This window comes from Melozone crissalis, unplaced genomic scaffold (assembly GCF_028551555.1).
Source record: "Melozone crissalis strain CALT ecotype California unplaced genomic scaffold, PUWL_Pcris_2 ptg000019l_1, whole genome shotgun sequence".
NCBI lineage: Eukaryota > Metazoa > Chordata > Aves > Passeriformes > Passerellidae > Melozone > Melozone crissalis.
This window is the reverse complement of record NW_026535797.1, coordinates 29,832,175-29,852,105: the sequence shown is the minus strand read 5'-3', so window position 1 is coordinate 29,852,105 and position 19,931 is coordinate 29,832,175. Positions and strand designations below refer to the sequence as shown.

The window sequence follows — 19,931 nt, the reverse complement described above, 5'->3', positions numbered from 1 at the left end:
GTCAACTTTGTCAGAACATTTTCAGATTTAAAAAATATTATAAAATTGACATTTCCTGACTACAGAAGTCCTCACAAGCTAAAGCTGGTTACACTCAGCCTGGTGCAGGTGCCTGTTCTTGTCAAATATTGTCTCTGTTAATGAGACAGGAACCTGGTTCCCCATGGGAAAACCCCTTTTTCCAAGTCTAAGCTGATGAAATGATGGCTCTGCAGCATGCAGTGTGTGAGCAGACATCATTACTGCCATTCCCTGGGAGCCCCTCTGCCCTTCATGTGCCTGACCCTTCCCTCTATTCCCCCTGCCTCTGCTTTGGGCAGGTTGTCTGACCCTGTGGGTCACCTCCAGAATGATTTTAAGCAGCATTGCAGTAGGAGAGCAGCAGGTGACACCTGTGAGCTGAGCAGGCAAGATGGAGCAGCTGCCTGCAGGTTCATTGCTGGGAAGGGTCACAACCCCACTTCACTGCCATGCTTCATCTCAGGGATAAAACAACTCCAAGCTGCTGCTGCTGCTTGGCTTTTTCTGTGCTGCTTCAGAGGCTTTTGGAAGAAACTATGTATTTGACAAAGTTAAATGACACAGTAACTGAGAAATATATCTTTATTATTAGAATGTTTATATTCTAAAAACTTTGATCTGGGATTACAGTACAATCCAATTTCTTTCTAATTAACTAAACTGGCATTTGTTTAGCAAGTAAGTGTAAATTAGGCTTTGAAAAGTTTAAAAACATGCAACTTCTCTTACTCTTTTTCCTCTTCCTCTCCCAAAAGGAAAACTTACAGTCAAGATTTTGGCATGATAAATAATAAAATAAACATCTCATTTGTGAACTAGTAGTTGCACTTAACTTTGGTGACTAACAGAGTAGATAGGCATTTAAAAATAAAAATATTCTTTCAGTGTCAAGAGGCTAAAGAAATGAATTAATATATTTTACTTTATTATCTTTCTAATGTTTACCTTTGTTATCTTCAAAGAAGGTCCTTTTTTCAGGTTTGTGGAAGGATGTGGGAAGTAATAGAAAAAACTGGTTCCATTTTAGCTTGCCTATAAAAGTTGTTGTAACACACAATCTGACCCAAGCCCATGCAACACAATGAACAATTCCTTTTCACCACACACAATGCCTAGCATGAAGCCAAGTGTGGCCTTGTGACATAGTTAAATAAATATTGAAATATCATTACAACCTAAATACCTGAATTGGTTTTACACTGTGACTTTCTACTGAAACAGTGTTGAGAAACTTTTAAATATACATCTGATTGTTCCATATACACTATTTAAAATAAAAGTGAGGAATAATACTCTTTCTTCTCTCTGCTACTTTCTGGGAGCTCTGTACACTGACAAATGTATGACATCTGTAGTTACCTGATCCTAGCTGACTGACTGGTCATCTTCTGCTTTAAAAATATTGCAACTCAGGTGCTTATTGCAGCAGTAATCATAGTGATACACTGTCTTTTTATACTCAGTTCTGCTTACAGACACAGTTATAAAAAATGAAAAACATTTTTCACAAATCTTTGTACACATACTGTAAAAATCACCTTCCACATAAACAATTTACATCTGTTATGAGCATTTAAAAAATAAATCACAGACCTGTGTCACCTATCCTTTCTCTTTCTTGAGAAAACAAATCTCATCAGTAACATCATCAGGATGTTTATATCTGTAAACATGGCATGAGGATTCATGTTACCAAAATACTGTACACACAAAAAAGTCATCTTGATAAATAAATTCTCTAATAAATAAGGATCCTTTTAATTGGCACAAACCAGTGTAAACACACACATTTGTGTTCTGCAGTCATCTCCAACTGCCTTGCACTTGGGTTCTTAGTGCAAAGTCAGTGATCTCTCAGCCCTGTAAAGATTCTTCAGAGATAAAAATGTGAAGGATTTGGGTTATAATCATGGTTATTTGGGCCTCTCATGCCTGGGACCAAGCACAGACATTGAACACAATGCCAGGCAGTACCACACTGCTTTAGCCTGTACTTGCTGATGATCTCCTGCTGCTGGCATTGGCACTGGAACTCCTCCTCTGGCCTAGTTTGGCCTGTGAGTGTCAGGGCAGCTCCTGCTCTCCTTGCTGAGGGACACTTCAGAGGAGCCCAAACTTGGACCAAAGAGACAACATGGCTGCTGGCAGGATCAAGTAGTTTGATGTATTTAATAAAAGATGGAAATGTGCTTATAGCCAAAACCCAGGGTAGCAATCTAGTGCTGCAAATGGCTTCAAGGGACTTTGAGTAGGTCTTTTGCATCTGAGTATCTGTTAGTCACTGATCTCACACCTACCTAAGCTGGAAGATTGAATATTTTGGTGCCGATTAAATGGATTCCTCTGAGCTTCAGGAATAACACAGATGGAAAATAATTTACCAGTTGGTTAGACCATGCTGCCACTAAAATAATTAAACATACAGCCACAGTACTGCTCAGCAAGATAACTACGGTTATTTAAAATAAGCTCTATAAATGACTAAATAAATAAATAAATACATTAATAAACAGAAAAACCTCCATGTAAACTGAATAAAATGTCACTTCTTTTATAGCGCCCAAAGAGGGAATGGCATAACTAAATAATATAAAACTTCCATATGTATATATTTCTATATATTATATCTGATATGTTTTGGCATGGCCAGATGGATAGGAAAAAAGTAGGATGATTAACTTCATTCAATATTTGCTGTGTTGAAGCCAAGTTCCTGTGCTGCTGTACACTGCTCACCGTTCCTATAGTGGCTTGGCCTTCTTACCCATCTTTGATTTTGCACTCACTTTCCTGGCAGAGCAGACTGGCTCACCCTTCTTTTGTGCTCTCCATATTTCTCTTGGGCAATCAACAGGTTCATAGAAGCATTTCACTGGCTGCAAACTGGCGTTTTCATCCTTTGCTTTTTTCAACAAGATCCTTCCTTTTTGAAAGGAATGAGGCTTTGCATCAGGGATGTTGTATGAAGTGTGTTGACTTCCTCGGCTCCTGAAATTAATAATAGTGATTATTAATAATTGTTATTCAGTCTTGCAAACTGACAGGTCCCCAAAATATCCCAAACCCTTACATTTTTAAAATCAAAAAATAGTCTTGTTTTACAGAATGAGGCTGCATGTTAAAAACAGAGTTGTAAGATTAATTACATTCCTTAGTATTCAAAAGCATTCCTTACTAAAACAACCCCTAGGTGTGTTACTGGTGCACTCTTCATGGGTGTTCATCTGCACTTTGATTCTGATCAGCACTCTGCTGATTTTGGAGTGCTGAGACTTTACTGAGGTCTATACTTGGTGATCTGCAGGGATTTTAAAGATGCACATGTTCACATTTTGCAAAGAATGAACATCCCTTGGTCTTTGGAAGACCACACAGCACCAGTAAGAGTAGAAAGAAGGTGCAGGAACTGTAGGGACTTTGTGGAATCTCAGTGTTGCCCTGGACTGCGCCCAGGCCGCAGGGAGCTGCTGCTACAAATGGCCAATAGCTCAGGAACCTCCATGCTCTGCCATTGTGCTGACCACACATCCAGGGAACTTCAGCTTCCCTTTTAGGCTTTGATTTGAAACAGGAGAAGGAAGGGGAATACAGAAACTGGTGGGAAGAAGGGTATGAAAGCTTAAAGGCCAAAGTAAGCTGAACTCTTTGTTCTCTCTGTGTTGGCTCAAACCCAGCAAGATTTGCAGAAATTGGTGAGCTGAGGTGGAGTGACAGCTAAGTGCCCAGTGCTGCAAAGGCTGAACCATGCACTCTGAAATATTACATCAAAACTGCAGTTCCACAGTTTAGCTAAGATTATGATAGTCCCTTTTAACATAATCTTGAAATGTTTTACAGCAGATACATTAGTGTAACAGCAGAACTATGAATGTAAGGCACCAGCTCCTGTGGCTGAAGTGAAGAGCAGATGTGCTGATGTACAAGCTGATCTCTTAAGGGATCCCACAGGGCTATTTTCCATAGCCTGTTATTTCTGAAAACCATGTATGTGTAGTATTATTTCTTCTAGGAGTTAAATCATATTGCATGCTTGACGAAGCCAGTTGTGAGAAAAGCTGTGGTTACTCATGTGTGTACAGTGTAAACCCTCCTGCTCTTTAGGAAGAGGAGAAGTGTGTCATGGAAGTCTGTACTTGTTGGCAGGAGGCAGTGAGGGCCACCTGTCATTGTAGGAACTAAGCCTGACCTATGTAACTGCATTACCTGCTCGGCAGCTTTGCTAAGCAGATTTCACTGGGGGAGGTTTAGGGGGTGAAATGCTGTGCAGGTCCAAGCTGGAGCTTGCAGGCACTGTGTCATCCTGGCCTGGTGCAGGCCTGGGCTCTGACCACTTGCTGGGGTTTAGGAATGACCTGTGTAAATTGGAGCGGCCACTCCAGTTTACCATCAATTCTTGGGAATTGTTTTTTCCAGTCCATTACTCAGTTGTTGTTTAAAGATGCAGTGGTCTGTTTTTCTCAGATGTTGTTATGGTGAAGAAGCAACATCATTTATTCCCAAAGCATACACAGGCATTATTGCAGGTGATGTTAGGCAGTCCCCTGCTGCACTGAATGAAGCTACTAAAACCAGAAGGTCAAGGTCAATATCATCTCAGGGGCTACCTAAAGGGGCTAAACTGTACTTAAATTGAACTTTATGGTAGAGAAGATGGATGTCTGTCCCCAGTTCACAGTCAGGGTAAGAAAGTACCCAAGATGGAGGAAGATGCATGTGAAAGGCAAAGCTGCCAGCTCCAGATGCAGGAAATACTTTTTCATTGAAAGCAGCAGCTCTGCAACATAAGTGACTGTAGAGAGTCTGAACTTCTCCTCACACATATTCCTAATCTGTTGTGTTATGGACAAGGACTTGTGGTGGTGCAATGGGAAAAAGTCCTGAACTTGTGTCCCCACAAGGAAAGGCTGCCCTGAAGAGGGGTGCAGTGCTGGCTGCCACTTGGCCATGCAGCACGTGGTGCTCCAAACCACCTGCTGGGACTCATGACCAAGTCACAAAGACACGGGAGACCAACCCCAATTCGTTCTGCTGCTCCCAGGACAGCTGCTTGAGTAACCTGAGATTGTCAGTGCCCATGCTTGGTCAGGGCACTTGTTTGGTGATATGATTGTTACTGTCAGTTAGGAAATGACAACTGTCTCTCTCCTACCTACAGAATGTTAAAGATATTTTCAACTTCAACTTCATTTGTGTGAGACAGAGATTCAACTCCGGCAGCTTTGCAACAGGCTATTATAGTCAGAGGAAGGAGTAATTTGTTTAACAGAAAATTAGCATTCTTTATTTTCTTTAGAGAATATCTGATTTTAGTTTAGTTTCAGCAGAAATCTGGTTTTCCTCAATTACATTACATAAATAGAGACCATATGCAAGTCCCAACCTATAAGGTAAAATGTAAAAACAGAAATGCAAGCATGTCAACTTATTGCATTTAAGTTAAAAAAAAAGGAGATATACATACAGGCATCTGGGTTTCTTATTTAATGAAATGTCTGTAAACTGCAATGAAAACAAAACCAGGTTATTACTATTACATTTTCAAGTAATGAATGTACAAGGATAAAATATACACAATCTTTAAAATTGTATTTCCATTCTCACATGTTGAACTAGAACATTTAGGGAACAAACCAAAAAAGTCACCTCTTTTACAGATTATTACTCTTCCATCTTATGAACATGGTTTTAAAATTCATAATGTGTGAGTTGCTAGTGGTTGGATTTTTCCCATTATTTTTATTGTAACTATAATCAAAGTAAATTGCTAAAGAAGTGTGGGCTGAACAGAGACCTTTCACATTAGATTAAACAGTATGGATACAATGAGAAGTAATTATTGCATTCAAGATAATTAATAAAGGCCAGTGGCTAAATAAGCTGTATGAAATTAACTTTCTCTCAGATCCTTTAATTTTTCAGTGATACATTTCAGTGATACATTTCCTTTACACAAGTGGCTAGGAAACTCCAGCTACAAGCCCTTGGCTCTGCCAGACTTGCACTGAAGGGTAGAGGGTGAGGACACAAACATTGCTCTCCCCCTGCTGCAAGTCCTGAGACCAGCTAAGGACAGCATAGCTTCAATGCCAGGCCAAATTTGCATGGCTTCATTTTTTCAGCAGTTTGGTTCACAGTATGGAAACACTTTGTCTAGTCCCTCTTTTGGTGGGGGTCAGAAAAGGAGGTGTTTAATGCCAGCTCAGCTTAAATTGATTTTTTTTTTTTTTTGGACTAAATAGGTTCTTTGTATTGAGCTCTCATCAGAGCTGCTACACTGAACCTTTGAATATCATTTAATGAAGTCACTGAGACAAGTAAGTCAGATTTGGCATCTGAAAATTATTACGTTCTTGTAAATGTTTCTTCTGTCCCTGGTGTTGTCCACACTTTGCAGATGGATTTTTGCCCAGCCTGATTTTGCTTATCATCTGTCTTGGTTGGTGTCTGGAGCCATCTCATGGTGGACTTTCCTGTATCCCCTGAAGGTCAGGATGGTCAATATTTGGATGGATGGCCTTAGAGGAATGCTGAAGTCACCCAGAAATCAGGGCAGGTACCTTAAAAATCAGAGCCCTCCCCAAGGGACACTGCTGAGCCTGGCATTATGATAAACACATCCAGAACAAGAGAGATGATTTAATATTGAGGCCCATCTGTACAGTGCCCCATAATCTTCTCACAGACTCTGTCTGAGATGGCTGCACTGCATTTCAGCTCATCTTACCTAAAGCTTGTTGTCTTCCAAGTAGCTCTGGGAACATTTCCCTTCCACCACTGCATACCTGTTCAGTGCTGGGCATGATCACATGCCTTCTTCTCACATGCCAGGGTGAGCAACTACTTAGCACAGGCAGCATGGGGTATTCAATTAAACTGAAATGTTCCTTCAAGTCCTGTGCCTAAAACTTGGCATATTAATGTACTGCATTGTAGGAAAATACTGAGTTTAGGTATCAAAAATGAGGGCTTTAAGAGAAATAATGTATTTTAAAAAGTAATGTTCTTGGATTTATAATCCACGTGATACAGGCCTGTGGGAATCCATTCACCATTTCTAAGAGTCCCATGATAGGTAACTACCAGAGGAAAGACGATTTGCCAGCAAGCTGATGTATCACCTGTAGGGATCTATGTCTTTCCTGAAAATCTTCAGGCATCCCAAAAAGACTGCCAAGTCACATTAAAAAAGTGTTCATGGCAAAGGCAACAGCAGCAATAGCCAAAGCTGGAAATATTTTAAATATCTATCAAACATTTCATTACTCTCTGCTCTCCCTTTATCATCTTTGGCTGTTGCTGCTTTCACAAATGCACATCTGCCTGCAGCAGTGTGAGCCTGAGCCACTGAGCCCACCCATAACCCAAGTCTGGCTGCAGGGGGAGGGTGATGGCAAAGGGAAGGGCTGTGCTGGCTTACCACGTGCCCGCTGATGTCAGTGTGGTTGCACACCATCTGCTGGCTTTGGTAATATTCCAGCTGCCTCTCTGCCAGATCCACGCGCTGCAACAGGTTCTCGATGAAGTGCTGCAGCCTGGCTTTCCCCCGCACTTCTTTTTCTGCTGCTTCTTCCAGGAAGTGGTTGAAAGTAACAACTTCTCTGCAAGATGGAAACATTGCAAAGAGGCCACGTTTAGATAACAGCAGCTCTCTGGTCTCACCATTGTCAAAAATTACTGGTGCTTCTCCAGTTTGTCATGGCGTGTCCTCCACCACTGTCAAAAGATTTCAACTTTTTTGTGGACAAAGTGAAGATCTGGAAGCCTGAATGCTGAATTTAGGTTTATGGGCAGCGGGTTTGGGGTGGGGTTTTTACACTTCATTTGGTCTCTTGGAATTAGTCTTTAGTGGCCCACAAAGCAGAAATATGATTAAGCATCACATCTCAAAGTATCTGGAGACAGCTGTATCTGCTTTCTCTTTTTTTATTTATGAGAATATTAGCTCTGAAATGTGAAGAGAAACAGATGAACTCCCAAATTAATCTTTTCATTCCATCACAATCTAACAATGGTCACTTAATGTTGCTGCTGGGTTGGTTTCTAACTCAAAAGAACTATTGTGGCCATTAAATTTAATTTTGACTGCATTACTACAAGAATGTCCAAGTGTGGTGTTATGACCTGGAGGCAGAGGGAGCATGGGAGATTAACAGATAATCTACAGATTATAGAGCAGGGAACACATGTGTGGGAAGAACAAGTTTTAGGTAAGGAGTTTAGGAATGTGTCTTGTCTGGTAACCCAAGTGGAAGAAACAGAGAGCACCAGTGACTGTGAAAGCTCTCAGCTGAGCCACTGCTCATTTCTAAGTTCTCTGCACACTTACTATCAGTAATCAGGACACCACTTGGACCTCTAATACCAAAGGATTATTTGGGTGGAAGAAGTTTGGTTGTAGATTGAAGCATGTATTACAAAAGAAGACAAATCTGAACATGTAGCAGTTCCCTGTTTAATAAATGCCTGGATAAATATTTTTTACTCTGCCAGTGAAACCATGTTATTTTTTGCTTTGTACAAAAAGGGTGGGAGTTGAAGGAACTTGCCAAATGAGAAAGGGCATGATTGCTCAGTAGAAATACATTGCCTGAGGAAAAAGGATTTTAAGTAGAAACTATGAAACAGTTTGTGGCAGAAATAACCTTTCAAAGCTTAGATTGTTTATAACAAATCCAAAGTTTCTCTGCATTTTGTTGTTTTAACTCAGCATAGTTGTAGTTAATTGGTTTAATGGAGTGCAGTTGTTTCAACAGTGAGCTGCTTTGTGCTAAGAGTCAAGCATGAGTGGTCAGCCCTGGAAATTCACCACCTAGGATTCAGGCTGTGCCTGCCTGCTCCATACTCCAGCAGAGTTCTGTTTGCATGGCTGATCTAATGGCAGGATACAGGTAAAAACAAGCATGTATTGTTTGGATGAAGAATGTGGATGAGTAATAGTTTATACTAACTCACCCATAAAATCTGGCTTAAGAAACAGAGAGGTAACTTGTTTGTTAAACTCAGCTAATCCATTTCATTTCAAGGCTCTGAACAGTTTAGTGATCATTAGATTGCCCAGAACAACCTGATTCTAGAGAGCCACTAAGGAATGCTTAGGGAGAAGCCAATCTAAACTCATTAAAGTAAATTTTAGGACTTCATTGTCACCACACTATAACTTCTTTGACTTCATAACTTATGATTAACTTCACTTCATTAGTCAGTTCATATAATTTTGGGTTAATGTAGGAGCAGCTGAAGTCCTTGCTGTTTCATCAGGGTCCTCTTTTACAGGGGACAAGGAGCTCAAGAGGACAGCAACTCAGCAGGTTGGCTCCAAATCCCTCTCCTTTTGGGTAAGGAAGAGCTGTGCACAGCCTGGCAGGCTGCTGACCACCCAGTGGGAAGGTGGGAGAGTGGGGAGCTGCCAGCCTGGGACACCATGAGGATGTCCCTCCCAGGGACTCAGTCAGCTTCTGAGTTTGGCTGCAGCAGGAGGCCACAAACATGAGTAGCTGGCATTTTTTTAAAAGAGTGATCATTTCAAGAATGCTAACATTTGTAATTATGTCAGCAAAGGTAATTAGTAAGAATTCATTAGTTGCATGTTCTATGGCACAAATAATCACCAAGAGATTTTCCTTTCCTACAAATGTCTCATTAATATACCATAAGGAGGCCAGGGGGGACAGAGTTTTCAGGAAGATCTAGATGACTGTCAGGAGGAAAAGAGACTCATAATGTCAATAAACTCCCTAGTATTGTCCTTGCTTTCTAGACTAAAGATAGCTTGGCATCCTACATACCATTATTTGTAAGAACTGTTATTAACAGCATTAGTAGCATACCCAAAACTTCCCTCTGTTTAGCTGCCTTTGTACAGCCTATGAATCTACCTTTAATAACTTTAATCTGAAAGTTTTCCTTGGGGCTGAAATGCACTCTGTAAATTCCCTTTGGAAAGCCAGGAGCCAGAACACACCCACACACCAGGGCTCTGTCACACACCTTGCACTGATAAGCAGCACTTCTGTTAGTTCAGCTACTTTCTTTGTTTCCACTTCATTCTCATCTCTCAGAAGAACAAGATCAAGCCCTGAGGAGTGACTGCTAATAAGTCTCTCTACTTGCTCCAACACTTCTTCCTCAGAGAGCTCACTCCTTGCCCAGCTATGCCTTGGTTACCTGAAGGGAGTTCCCAGAAGAATTTTTAGCCTCCTCCCACTGTGAACAATAAGGAAATGGTTCAAAGAACTCCTGTAGCTTCCTGCAGCTGCTGTTTATCTGTCTAATTGCCCTTCTTGTCTCTTGTAGTTTGCCCAGACTTTTTCTTAACCATAATGAGGACCCTTTCCCTTCAATTTTATTTCTGGATATCTGTGATGATTTTTTTTTTTTTTTTTTTTGCTTATACTCTTTATTTTACTTTAAATTTATTTCTCCAGACCTCTGCCGGATTTTTGAGGATTATATGACAGGATTCTTGTCTTTCACTCTCTACTCTCATGCTTGTGGAAAGATGGGTGTTCACAGAGGTCTGACACTGCTCTTCATGAAGTCAGGGGGAAGCTGAAGCCATTAATATTGTGGGGCCCACGTGGTAGGGGCATAAACCAGAGCACAGCAGCATGGGCCCACTGGGCTCTGTGTCCTGACAGCACAGCCTTGTGAGCAGCACTCACCTGAAACTGGAACAACTTTGTTAAAGTGGCTCACACCTGAGGTGTTGCCCTTTTCACAAGAGGTCTCTCTGCTACCCTGCACTGACTATTCTACATCTGGAGCACTTCTGTTATATTGAGGAAAGGTTCCATGGAGTTATTAACTCCCCCTGAGAGCTCCTCTGCTCTCAGCATCATCTCTCTACTGCTCTGCTCCTCTGCCCAGCAGACTCCTGCCCCCTTCCCCCAGCTCTGCACCCTGGCACTTGCTTACAGGGGTGAGCAACAGCTCCTGATACTGTATGTTCTGAGTGGGGTAGATGATGCTCAATGCACCCTAGAGCTCTTACATTTCTGTAATCTCATCTGTTCATAGTTCACTATTCCAACACTAAGGCATAGTGTATGCAAAGTATTTACAGGGCTGTGACTGGGCAGCAGGGAGAAAACTGGATTTCTTGCTTTGTCTTGGGGGATGCTCTGTCAGATGAAACCTTTAGGAAGAGGGAATTGCTCCTGCTGCCTGGAGAGCAGGGATTGTATTGAGCTGCCAGCAGCAGGATGAGACAAGTGAGAGGGAAAGACAAGGGGGATGCAACCTGGGAGGTGTCCAAGAGGAGCAGGAGATGCCTGTACTGCCAGAGTGTCAGAAAGGAGTTCTTTGAAAGCCAGAGGAGTCCAGGGGAAATTTACTGTAGTACAGCAAGCACCTCAGAGGTGTTCAGCTGAAAAAACAAGTGGAGGGAGAAGAACTCACTGTAAGTAAGGCTTGCTGCCAAAGCTTTTATTTTAATTTGACTCTGCCAGGCAGTTCACCTGTTACAGTTAACTAGACTTAAGTAGTTTGGCATTTTGCATCCCAACTGCCGCCTAGCCCAAAAACTTCTTTATGGAGGCTGTTGCCATGAAACAACTTGAGATGTGGTAAATAAAGTTATAAATCATAGGCTGACTAGGTGACATTTATTCTTCTGCCTTTACCACTGGATTATTCAGCTCTCCTTTAGGATGAGCGAGCTGCAGTTCTTGTTTACTGGAGCAGTTGGCAGCACAGGGATCCTGGGAGATGCTCAGTGTTTTTATGACTTTCAGCAGCTAAGAGTGACATACACTGACTAAATGCAGAGGGTGGGACAGCTCCAGCTCCTTAACACCTTACAAGAAGGGCTAATGAGTTCTCACATTGCAAGCAAGCCCTCCCACGGATGCATAGCACTGGCCCCAGCACTGTGCACAGCCACACTGACACCTGCAGCTGCTCTGGAGGTCGAGATAAGCACAAGGCTCCATGCAGGTTTTGCATCCAATATCAAATCACTTTAGACAATCACATTTAGCATAACTCTGTCTAAAATCAATAGAAAACCAAACCATTGTTTTACCTGAAGGTGGGAAAATTCCTATCACAGTAAGTAGTAAAGTGATTTACTGCTCAAAATATTTAATATGTATATTCATTAAGTATTAATGCCACTGACCTTATCCATCACCCAACTGGTGTTTTTGCCTAAAGGCTGCTGTTATTCATTAGGTTGTGGTTTCACATTACCACACCACTAAAAGCACATTTGATTTAAGAGATTCACACCTCCTCCCTCAGAGAGTTATTGTACCCATTCAGTGGGCTGTGTTCTAGACAGAGCCCTGAATTTATTGGGTGACACTGAAGATTTTAAGCTTTATTTCACAGAGCCATTCTGTGGGACAGTCATGCTGGGCTTAAACCTGTGCAGCTGCATGGGGGGGAGTAATCTCTTGAGTAGGAAGATGAAAGAAAACAGGAAAGAGGGAGCAGGATTACCTAAAACTGAGGGTGGAAGAACAATGTGTAATTGCAGTTGTACTCTGCTTAAAGCAAATCAAAACTGTTTTGTGGTACAATTGAAACCCCTTTTAAAGGGAAAGCTGTTTTAAAGCACAAATTGCAGTGATGTCTAAAAGCCAGATCTTAATGCCATTGTCAAGATGTTATCTGCACAGATAATTTTATTAATTGCAAACTTAAGGTGAAGCCACTGGCAAGAATAACTACTGCCCACAACAGCTATTCTGAATTAATCCTTGCATTCCAGGCTATGTCAAAGCAGAGGCATGGCCAGTCTCAAAACAAATGCATTAGACTGGTTAGAGAAATGACTGTCAGAGATATGGCAAGGTACAACATTAATGATCTTATCTATGATTAGGAGATAAAGTGAAGCTGTTTAAGTTACCACTGAAGGTAGATTCCAGCCAAAGACCATCCCTTCTTACCCTCTTCAAACTTCCTGAAAATCAAACTCTACCAGTTTCAATTTTCTTACATTACATCCAGAAACAAGCCTCTCGGTGTCCTCTGGCAGTTAAGTTCATAGCTGGTTTTTGTTTCAATGGTTTTCTTGATATCTTATTCAACAAAATCTTATGCCCTTTGGGCATGCTTCTGTGTTATCTTTAAGATCACAGCGCTCACTGTGAGTTGCATTCTCCTTCATCAAACATGGAATAATCCCTTTCAGGGCACATTTTCTAATTAAATAATTCCTTTGTTCAGCAGCTCTGTGCTTAGAGTAATACTATTTCAGCTATATATTAATATAGTCAGTGTTGTACCTCCTACAGTCAGCTGTCCTACACCTCAACAGAGTTCACCTCCACGAGGGCCTCACACCAGTATCAGCATGCATATTGGCACTGAAGTTTTTGTAAGGAAACAAAGAACATTTAACTAAAAAGGTATCTTCACTTCATTGCTGTCTTTGTTGGACTGCTAAAGGCCTTATTTAAAACAAACAAAAAATAATCAACTGACAAGGCTAAAGAAATAACCCCACTGATCCTACAAGTGCTTCAAATGGGCAGCCCTGCTCCTGCTGATGGTCTAAACCAACATTCAGATGTTTCAGGGAAGGTGTTTTCTTTTTTCTGCTGCTAAGAGGAAAAGATTTTCAGCTACACTAGCTCAATACCAATGCTATTTTAGGAAAAGTTATCCATATTCACAAGATTGCTTATGGAAAAAAAAAATCCAAAGAAACTGATGAAAGCATTTATTTCTGAAGGTCAGCAAGTATCGAAGCAGTCCCTAAGGGATGCCTTTGACTTTCCACAATCTGCAGTGAGAACTGCTTCTGCAATTTCCATTATGCAGTCTTGTTTGGCTTTCTAATCATCTGGATCTCTTCCAGAAATCAAAGCCAAAGTTGAGATCCTCCTTTTTGAAGGACAATGTATTCTCAGCACACCAAGTAAGTTTAGAACACACAAAGGATTGAATATATAGGCAGGTCTCAGAGTTTACCAACAGCCCATGAGAAAGCCAGACAAGTGCCACTGTTGTTACCAAAGTCATGAACTTTTTCTCTACTAGAGCACATCACCCAGTGTCTCCCTGCTGCTGGAGTAAAACTAACTGTCCCAGGCATTTTAGAGAATCAGCTCTGAAAAGCTGCTCTAGAACTACCAGTCCTGCTCTTACAAAGCATTTTTTATACCTACCTTTCTTCTCAATTTGCTAATTATACAATGACCTTTCAATTGGAAAGACAACCAGTGCATTTTTCTATGGCACTATGCCTTGTTATCCCCCAAGATGGGAAATGCAGGAATCATCCAAATGAGAAAAAAACCCAACACGCTTCCAGTTTTTCCTAAGTTAATTCAACCTATTCTTTTACCCTGCCTACCCTCCCAGTGTCCTCAGAGTAACCCCAGAGGCAATGCTGTGGGGCTGGGCACAGACACAGGCAACAACAAATTCTGACTGCCCTCTTGCCCCTTGGTACTCAGAGCTGCTGTTCTTCCATCCTAGCCACCGCCATGCATTACACATTTACCTGTAGAAGTTAACACACTGCTGTGTAAGAGCTGTTCTCTCATTCCTATTGCTGCACTTGCTTTCAAGGCTTTTTGTTGAAAGTAGAAGCAAAACCCTAAAGAGCAACACTCTGTGAAGTATTCTGTGAGTACTCTGTGAAGTCTCTTGTGCAGCTGCCTCTTTTGGTTCATGTTTCTAGCCAAGTAACCTTCAGCCTTCCCTGTAACATCAACTTAGGAGCTACCTCATCATTTGTTTATGCATTCACTCTCCTCCTTTCAAGACAAGAATTGTAACAGCAATCATCTGAGCTCCTGCCCCTTTCCCGAGCCTGGCAATGTCCCAATGTGAAGGACAATGTTTTCCCACTTCTCATTCTGTGTTCAGTCTCTTCTGGCCTCAGAACACCAGCCTGACAGTGCTGTTGGTAAGTAATCTGCCAAAGAGCATGTGCCTCTTCCTTGTGCCTTTTCCTAATACAGTTAAAAATCACAACTTCAGCTTTTTCTTTCCAAAGATCAGTGTCCTTTGCCATCCTCCCACATCATACCCATTCTTTCTACCCAGATGACTCAACTGCCCTTTTCCTCTTTTCCCACAAGGTCTTTTCTTCTTCTACAGCACTGCAGAACTTTGGGTTTGTCCCACTGAATGGTTTCTTTCTCCCAACAGTCATTTTTTTTTCCTTTTGAGATCCTAGTCTTGATTTTTAAAAACACAGTCTGCCTTTAGTTTGGGGTAAGATTCATGCCACTGAACTTGAGATATCTGAAATTCTGCACCTAGCCTAAGACAGCTGCTTACCTGAGGTCTCCTGGTAGTCTGCAGAGGGAAGGACCTTCACAGAGCAATCCCTCCCGCTCTAAGATACTTTTCTAGAGGAAACAGGACGACTCACTGTGAAAGAGCCCAGGAGGGCAGTCTGGCTAGATGGGAATACCAAAACTGCTTGAAACTATGTTATCTTCATAGCTTCCCTCCAGCATACTTTCAAATCTGCCTCAGTTACACTATTCAGCTTTAGCTTCACCTTAAGTCTTTCAATCTTCTCCTCCATGAGGATCACCTCATACTTTAAAATCAGAGGTTCTGTTGAATATCCCTTCAAGGAAGATCTGAGAGGCTCAAATCCCACCTCCTTTATCTTCTCTTCTGGAAAATCTCTAGCTCTGCTTCAAGATAGATGGCTGCTACTGATCCTCATCTTTTCTTTCTTGTCCTTAGACTACAGGAAGGAATGATGAAAGCCCTCCAAACTTCCTACACTGAACTCCTACACCACCTTCCTTATTTCTTGTAAGATCAGTGTCATGGCAACTACCACTTCTCATCTTCCTTTTGTAAGCTGATGAATTGGTTTAGAGGCATACCATTACCAAGGCTCTTTATTTCCATTTCTCTAAAATAAGTTGTGTTGCTTTGAAAAGCCTGAAAGGTTTCAGCAAGTGCTGAATAAACTAAGTAGTTCATGTATAAATTATATATCAGCTATCACTACATTTTTAATGGATGCATCATGAATGTATTTTTAGATGGCTTAGGTTAGTCAGAACTCTGGCATCTGCTTCCCAATCCCATATATGCAATTCCTGTTCCACAGTTCTGTGTCCATCTAAAAAACTAGACATTAACTACTTGGACATGGCCTTTTCAACACTATCTCCAGTAAAGCTTTGTTGATGCACAGGAGACTGTGCACTCCACAGGCTGACCATGGTGAGAAGGCTTAAAGGAAAAGGTGCTATTAGGTATTCTTGCACACTTCATCCAGACTTATCCACCCATCTCTTCTTAAAAAGACAATGCATTAAAGGTGGTAGTCTAAATCACATTACATGCTGATGAGAGCTTCTACTTGTCCCTACCCCCATGAAACCAGAGGCATAACACAGGCTTTAGAAAGTGAGGAAGTTAGTCACTGGGGAGCCAAGCGTGAAAGGCACCTGCTCAGGGAGCTGTCCCCTGCCCTGTTAGTCACTGGGGAGCCAAGCTGAAAGCCACCTGCTCAGGGAGCTGTCCCCTGCCCTGTTAGTCACTGGGGAGCCAAGCTGAAAGCCACCTGCTCAGGGAGCTGTCCACTGCCTTGCAGGGGACACGGTCACATGGCTATAACTCCAGCAATATAGTGATCTGAAGCGGTGAGCTCCAGGCCCTTTCACAATCAGCAAGCAACTGAGCCATTCCCTCTCCTCTCCCCCAAAGGCTGTCACTCACGCAGGAGCTGGCCAGCCCTCGCCAAGCCATCGGCACTCGCCTCCCCACTTACTCCTCTTTGCGGTGAAGCTCCTCCTCGGACTCGTTGAGCCGCTGCTTCAAGGCTGCGATCATCTCCACCGCCACATCCACCTGCCTGCTCAGGGCCCGCTCTCGCCGCTGCACCTCCTGCTTCTTCTGGGACAGCTGCACGAACGCTGCCCGCACCTCCAGCAGCTCCGCCGTCTTCTGGGACAGCTCTTTGGTAAGCTTGTCGATCCGCTTCTCGATCGTTTTGTCCACGGCCTCTACCATCCTGTTAAACTTTTCTCTGACGTGTGCCTCGAAGGAGGCTTTGGAATCAGCGGCCGAGAGGCCGGGTTTGGAAAGCTCGCTGGGAGACTCGGCCGACACATAGTTGGCCAGGAAGGAGCCGGGCCGCTCGGCCGCCAGCTCCCGCGGCTGCTCGCCCTTGCCGCTCCCGCAGGACGCGCCGCCCAAGTTCAGGTAGGGCCCCGCGGGCTGCGCGGCAACGCCGCCGGGGCTGCCCGGGCTGCCCTGCGCTGCGGGCTCCGGCGGAGACACCGGCTCCGCGTCCTTCAGCGGGGAGAACAGGCTGCTCCTGGCCAGGAGGCTGCTCTCCTGGAAGCTGTGGCTGTACTCCAGGTGCACCCGCAGCGAGGACAGGCTCCGGAACCTGGTGTGGTCGCCGCATCGCGGGCAGCGGAAGGGGAGGCTGACGCCGCCGAGCGGCTCTGGCCACGGGTGCCCGCCTTCATCCCGGGCTGTCTGTTGCATTCCTCGCCGGAGGGAACGGCCCGCGTCCGCGCCCCACGGGCAACTTGGGAAACTTTCCCGGCGATTCCTCAGGGGTACCGCGCCATCTCCGCCCGGGGACGCGCCCGCCCGGCGCGGCGCTCCGGCCGCACGGCCCCGCCGGCTGCACTCGCTCGGCGCGGCTCCGCTCGCCTCGGCCGCCGCCCGGGCCTTGCCGGAGCGGAGCGGCGCCGGGCCCCGGCTCGGCGCGGGCCTCGGCCGCCCACAAGGTCGCCGCACTCACCCGACTTGTTGCTGGTAGCGGCAGCGGGGCGGCGTTTTCAGCAGAGCCGTAAATCAGCCCGCGGGGCGGGGCGGGCGGGGCGAGGATGCGGAGCGGGGAGCGGCGGGGATGCGGAGGGGATGCGGAGGGGCGGGGATGCCCGGCGGGGGGTGCTGCGGGCGGGCGTGGGTGCGTGTCAGCAGCCCACGGGGGCGCGATCCCGGGGCCGGAGTCGCTCCCCTCGCCGGAGCGACCTCCTGCGGACCCGCCTGCCGTGAGCACCTGGCCGGGGGCGTTCGCGGGGCTTTGCGGGGTCCTGTCAGCACAGCAAAGCAGTGAGTGAGCTGCGCAGGGTGTGCTGGAGTGATGCTGAAGGATAACGCAATCTAAAGCACCTAAGCATCAAGACAGGACTGGCACATGCAAATAAGTATAATCTGGCCTTGGCTTTTAGGGGTGTTCAGGCTTTGGCTACTTAATAGCCAGTAAGTTTTGTAGGGTTTTTAGTTTGTTCACTTAGGGTTTGTTTTTTTTTTTTTATATGACCCCAATTTAGTCCCAATATTTAGGGAGGGGAAGAAGTAATTGCAGTACTCCCATTTGGAGTATGACAAATGCATGTCATAGACACATAGAATGGTTTGGGTTGACCTTCAAAGGCCTTCTAGTCCAATCCTCCTGCAATAAGCAGAAATATCTTCAACTAGATCAGGTTGCTCAGAGCCCTGTCCAATGTGACTTTGAATGTTTCCAAGGATGGGGCATCCACAACATCTCTTGAAACCCGTCCCAGTGTTTCACTGCTCTAGTTGCACAAAATTTCTTCCTTAGATCTAGTCTAAATCTATTCTGGGTCTAAACCCATGTGATTGATGTTAGAGAACCCTGCCAATAAGCCCTCTGAATAGGGAGATGTGCTTCTTAACATTTTTTATGCCACAGATGTGTGTCTATTTTATAAATTTTTGGAAACATGAGCAAGGCTGATTGCAGAGTAGCAGCCTTTTTGAGGTAGCAGTGAAATATTGCTCTTCCTAAACCTAGTCCTTGAGGCCATACTGGTAATATGCTGCAGATTTTTTTTTTATTACTGTGGGAGTACTGCAGTAAAGTTTAATTCTGTACTATTATGTCTGTTCCTTGAGCACAATACACAGGCAGAGTCTTAAACACTGAGAAAATCTGAGCACATTGATAGATACCTTTGATGTGATTAAGACATTCCCAGTAAATTATTCACCAGATGGTACATCAAAGGAAGTTACTCAAATTGCTTTTCAGAGCTTCAGCTAATCTCTGAAGTGTGTGGGCTACCATCCAGGCTGCAGCATTTTGCATGAGTTGGTTGTCCTTTATTACCTTGCCTAAATGTGGTGATTTGCCCTTCTCTTGTCATCAAGCAGTACCAAAGCCTAGAAAGGAGGTCAGGAGGGAATAGCTTTGAACAATGTTTGCTGCCAGATTTGGGACTCCTCATTTTTTCTTTGTAGGAGGCCAACACTGACAGGATATAACCATGTTTTGGTTCCCACTTTCTTGGCTGTTGCCCTCTACTGCCCAATCTCTCTCTGTTGTGCCCATTGCCTTCCTAGCTCCTCAATGTCACAGGTACTTGGTGCTGATGCTCCAAGGTGCAGATGAATGCTCTACAAGTGTGGTGAGCTCAGCATGATGGGATGCTACCTGAGGCTTCATCCACATGTAGAAGAGGTGACACCCACCTGCCCTCTCCAGCTGACAGTAATAAGAAGGAACATGGTCTTAAGGAACAGAAAATGTTGATGATTTTGAAGGAGCCCATTGTTCTGCAGCCTAAGCTACATGGTTTTGGCCCATTAGATCTGAAATCAGGCAACCATTTAGCCCCAGAAATTCTTCTTTCAAGATTTCTTAGGGTTTACTTGCACTCCAAGTATTTGTTTTGCTGGATTGGGATCCAGCTCCTCATGTCCTCAGTTTTCAATTCCTGATGCAGCCATTTAGATGTCCAGTTCAGTCATTCTCTCAGCATTTGGATAGGAACAGACTCCCTTTAATACCCAGTAACTGTGCAGAGAATGTGCATCAGCCATTAGATGTCTGAGCTTTATCCTCTCTGATTTAAATCTGGAGTGGGTAGAATCTACCCCTATCACAAAGACAAATTGACACAGCCATGATGTAGGACTCTGTGAAATTCTGCCAACTGCTGGGGAGGCATTATCCTGTTTATTTGTATACATCACTCTCTTTCAAGATCTTT

The 19,931-nt window shown here is 43.9% G+C and overlaps 2 protein-coding genes across 2 annotated transcripts in view; one reads left to right on the top strand and one right to left on the bottom strand.

The window, feature by feature from the left end:
• Window positions 1–2,028: 2,028 nt before the first annotated feature.
• Window positions 2,029–17,588, bottom strand: ZNF365 (zinc finger protein 365). The gene is made up of 4 exons (XM_054276533.1): window positions 16,724–17,588; window positions 7,439–7,619; window positions 5,483–5,520; window positions 2,029–3,009 (listed from the first exon to the last, which is right to left on the bottom strand). Exons 1-4 carry the CDS (start codon window positions 17,446–17,448, stop codon window positions 2,763–2,765), a joined length of 1,191 nt encoding a protein of 396 aa, XP_054132508.1. The 5' UTR covers window positions 17,449–17,588; the 3' UTR covers window positions 2,029–2,762.
• Window positions 16,892–19,931, top strand: part of RTKN2 (rhotekin 2) — a 47,789-nt gene continuing 44,749 nt past the window's right edge. The window contains exon 1 of the mRNA XM_054276535.1: window positions 16,892–16,915. The gene's annotated coding sequence lies outside the window, so the exon portion shown is untranslated. The remainder of the gene's footprint in view (window positions 16,916–19,931) is intronic.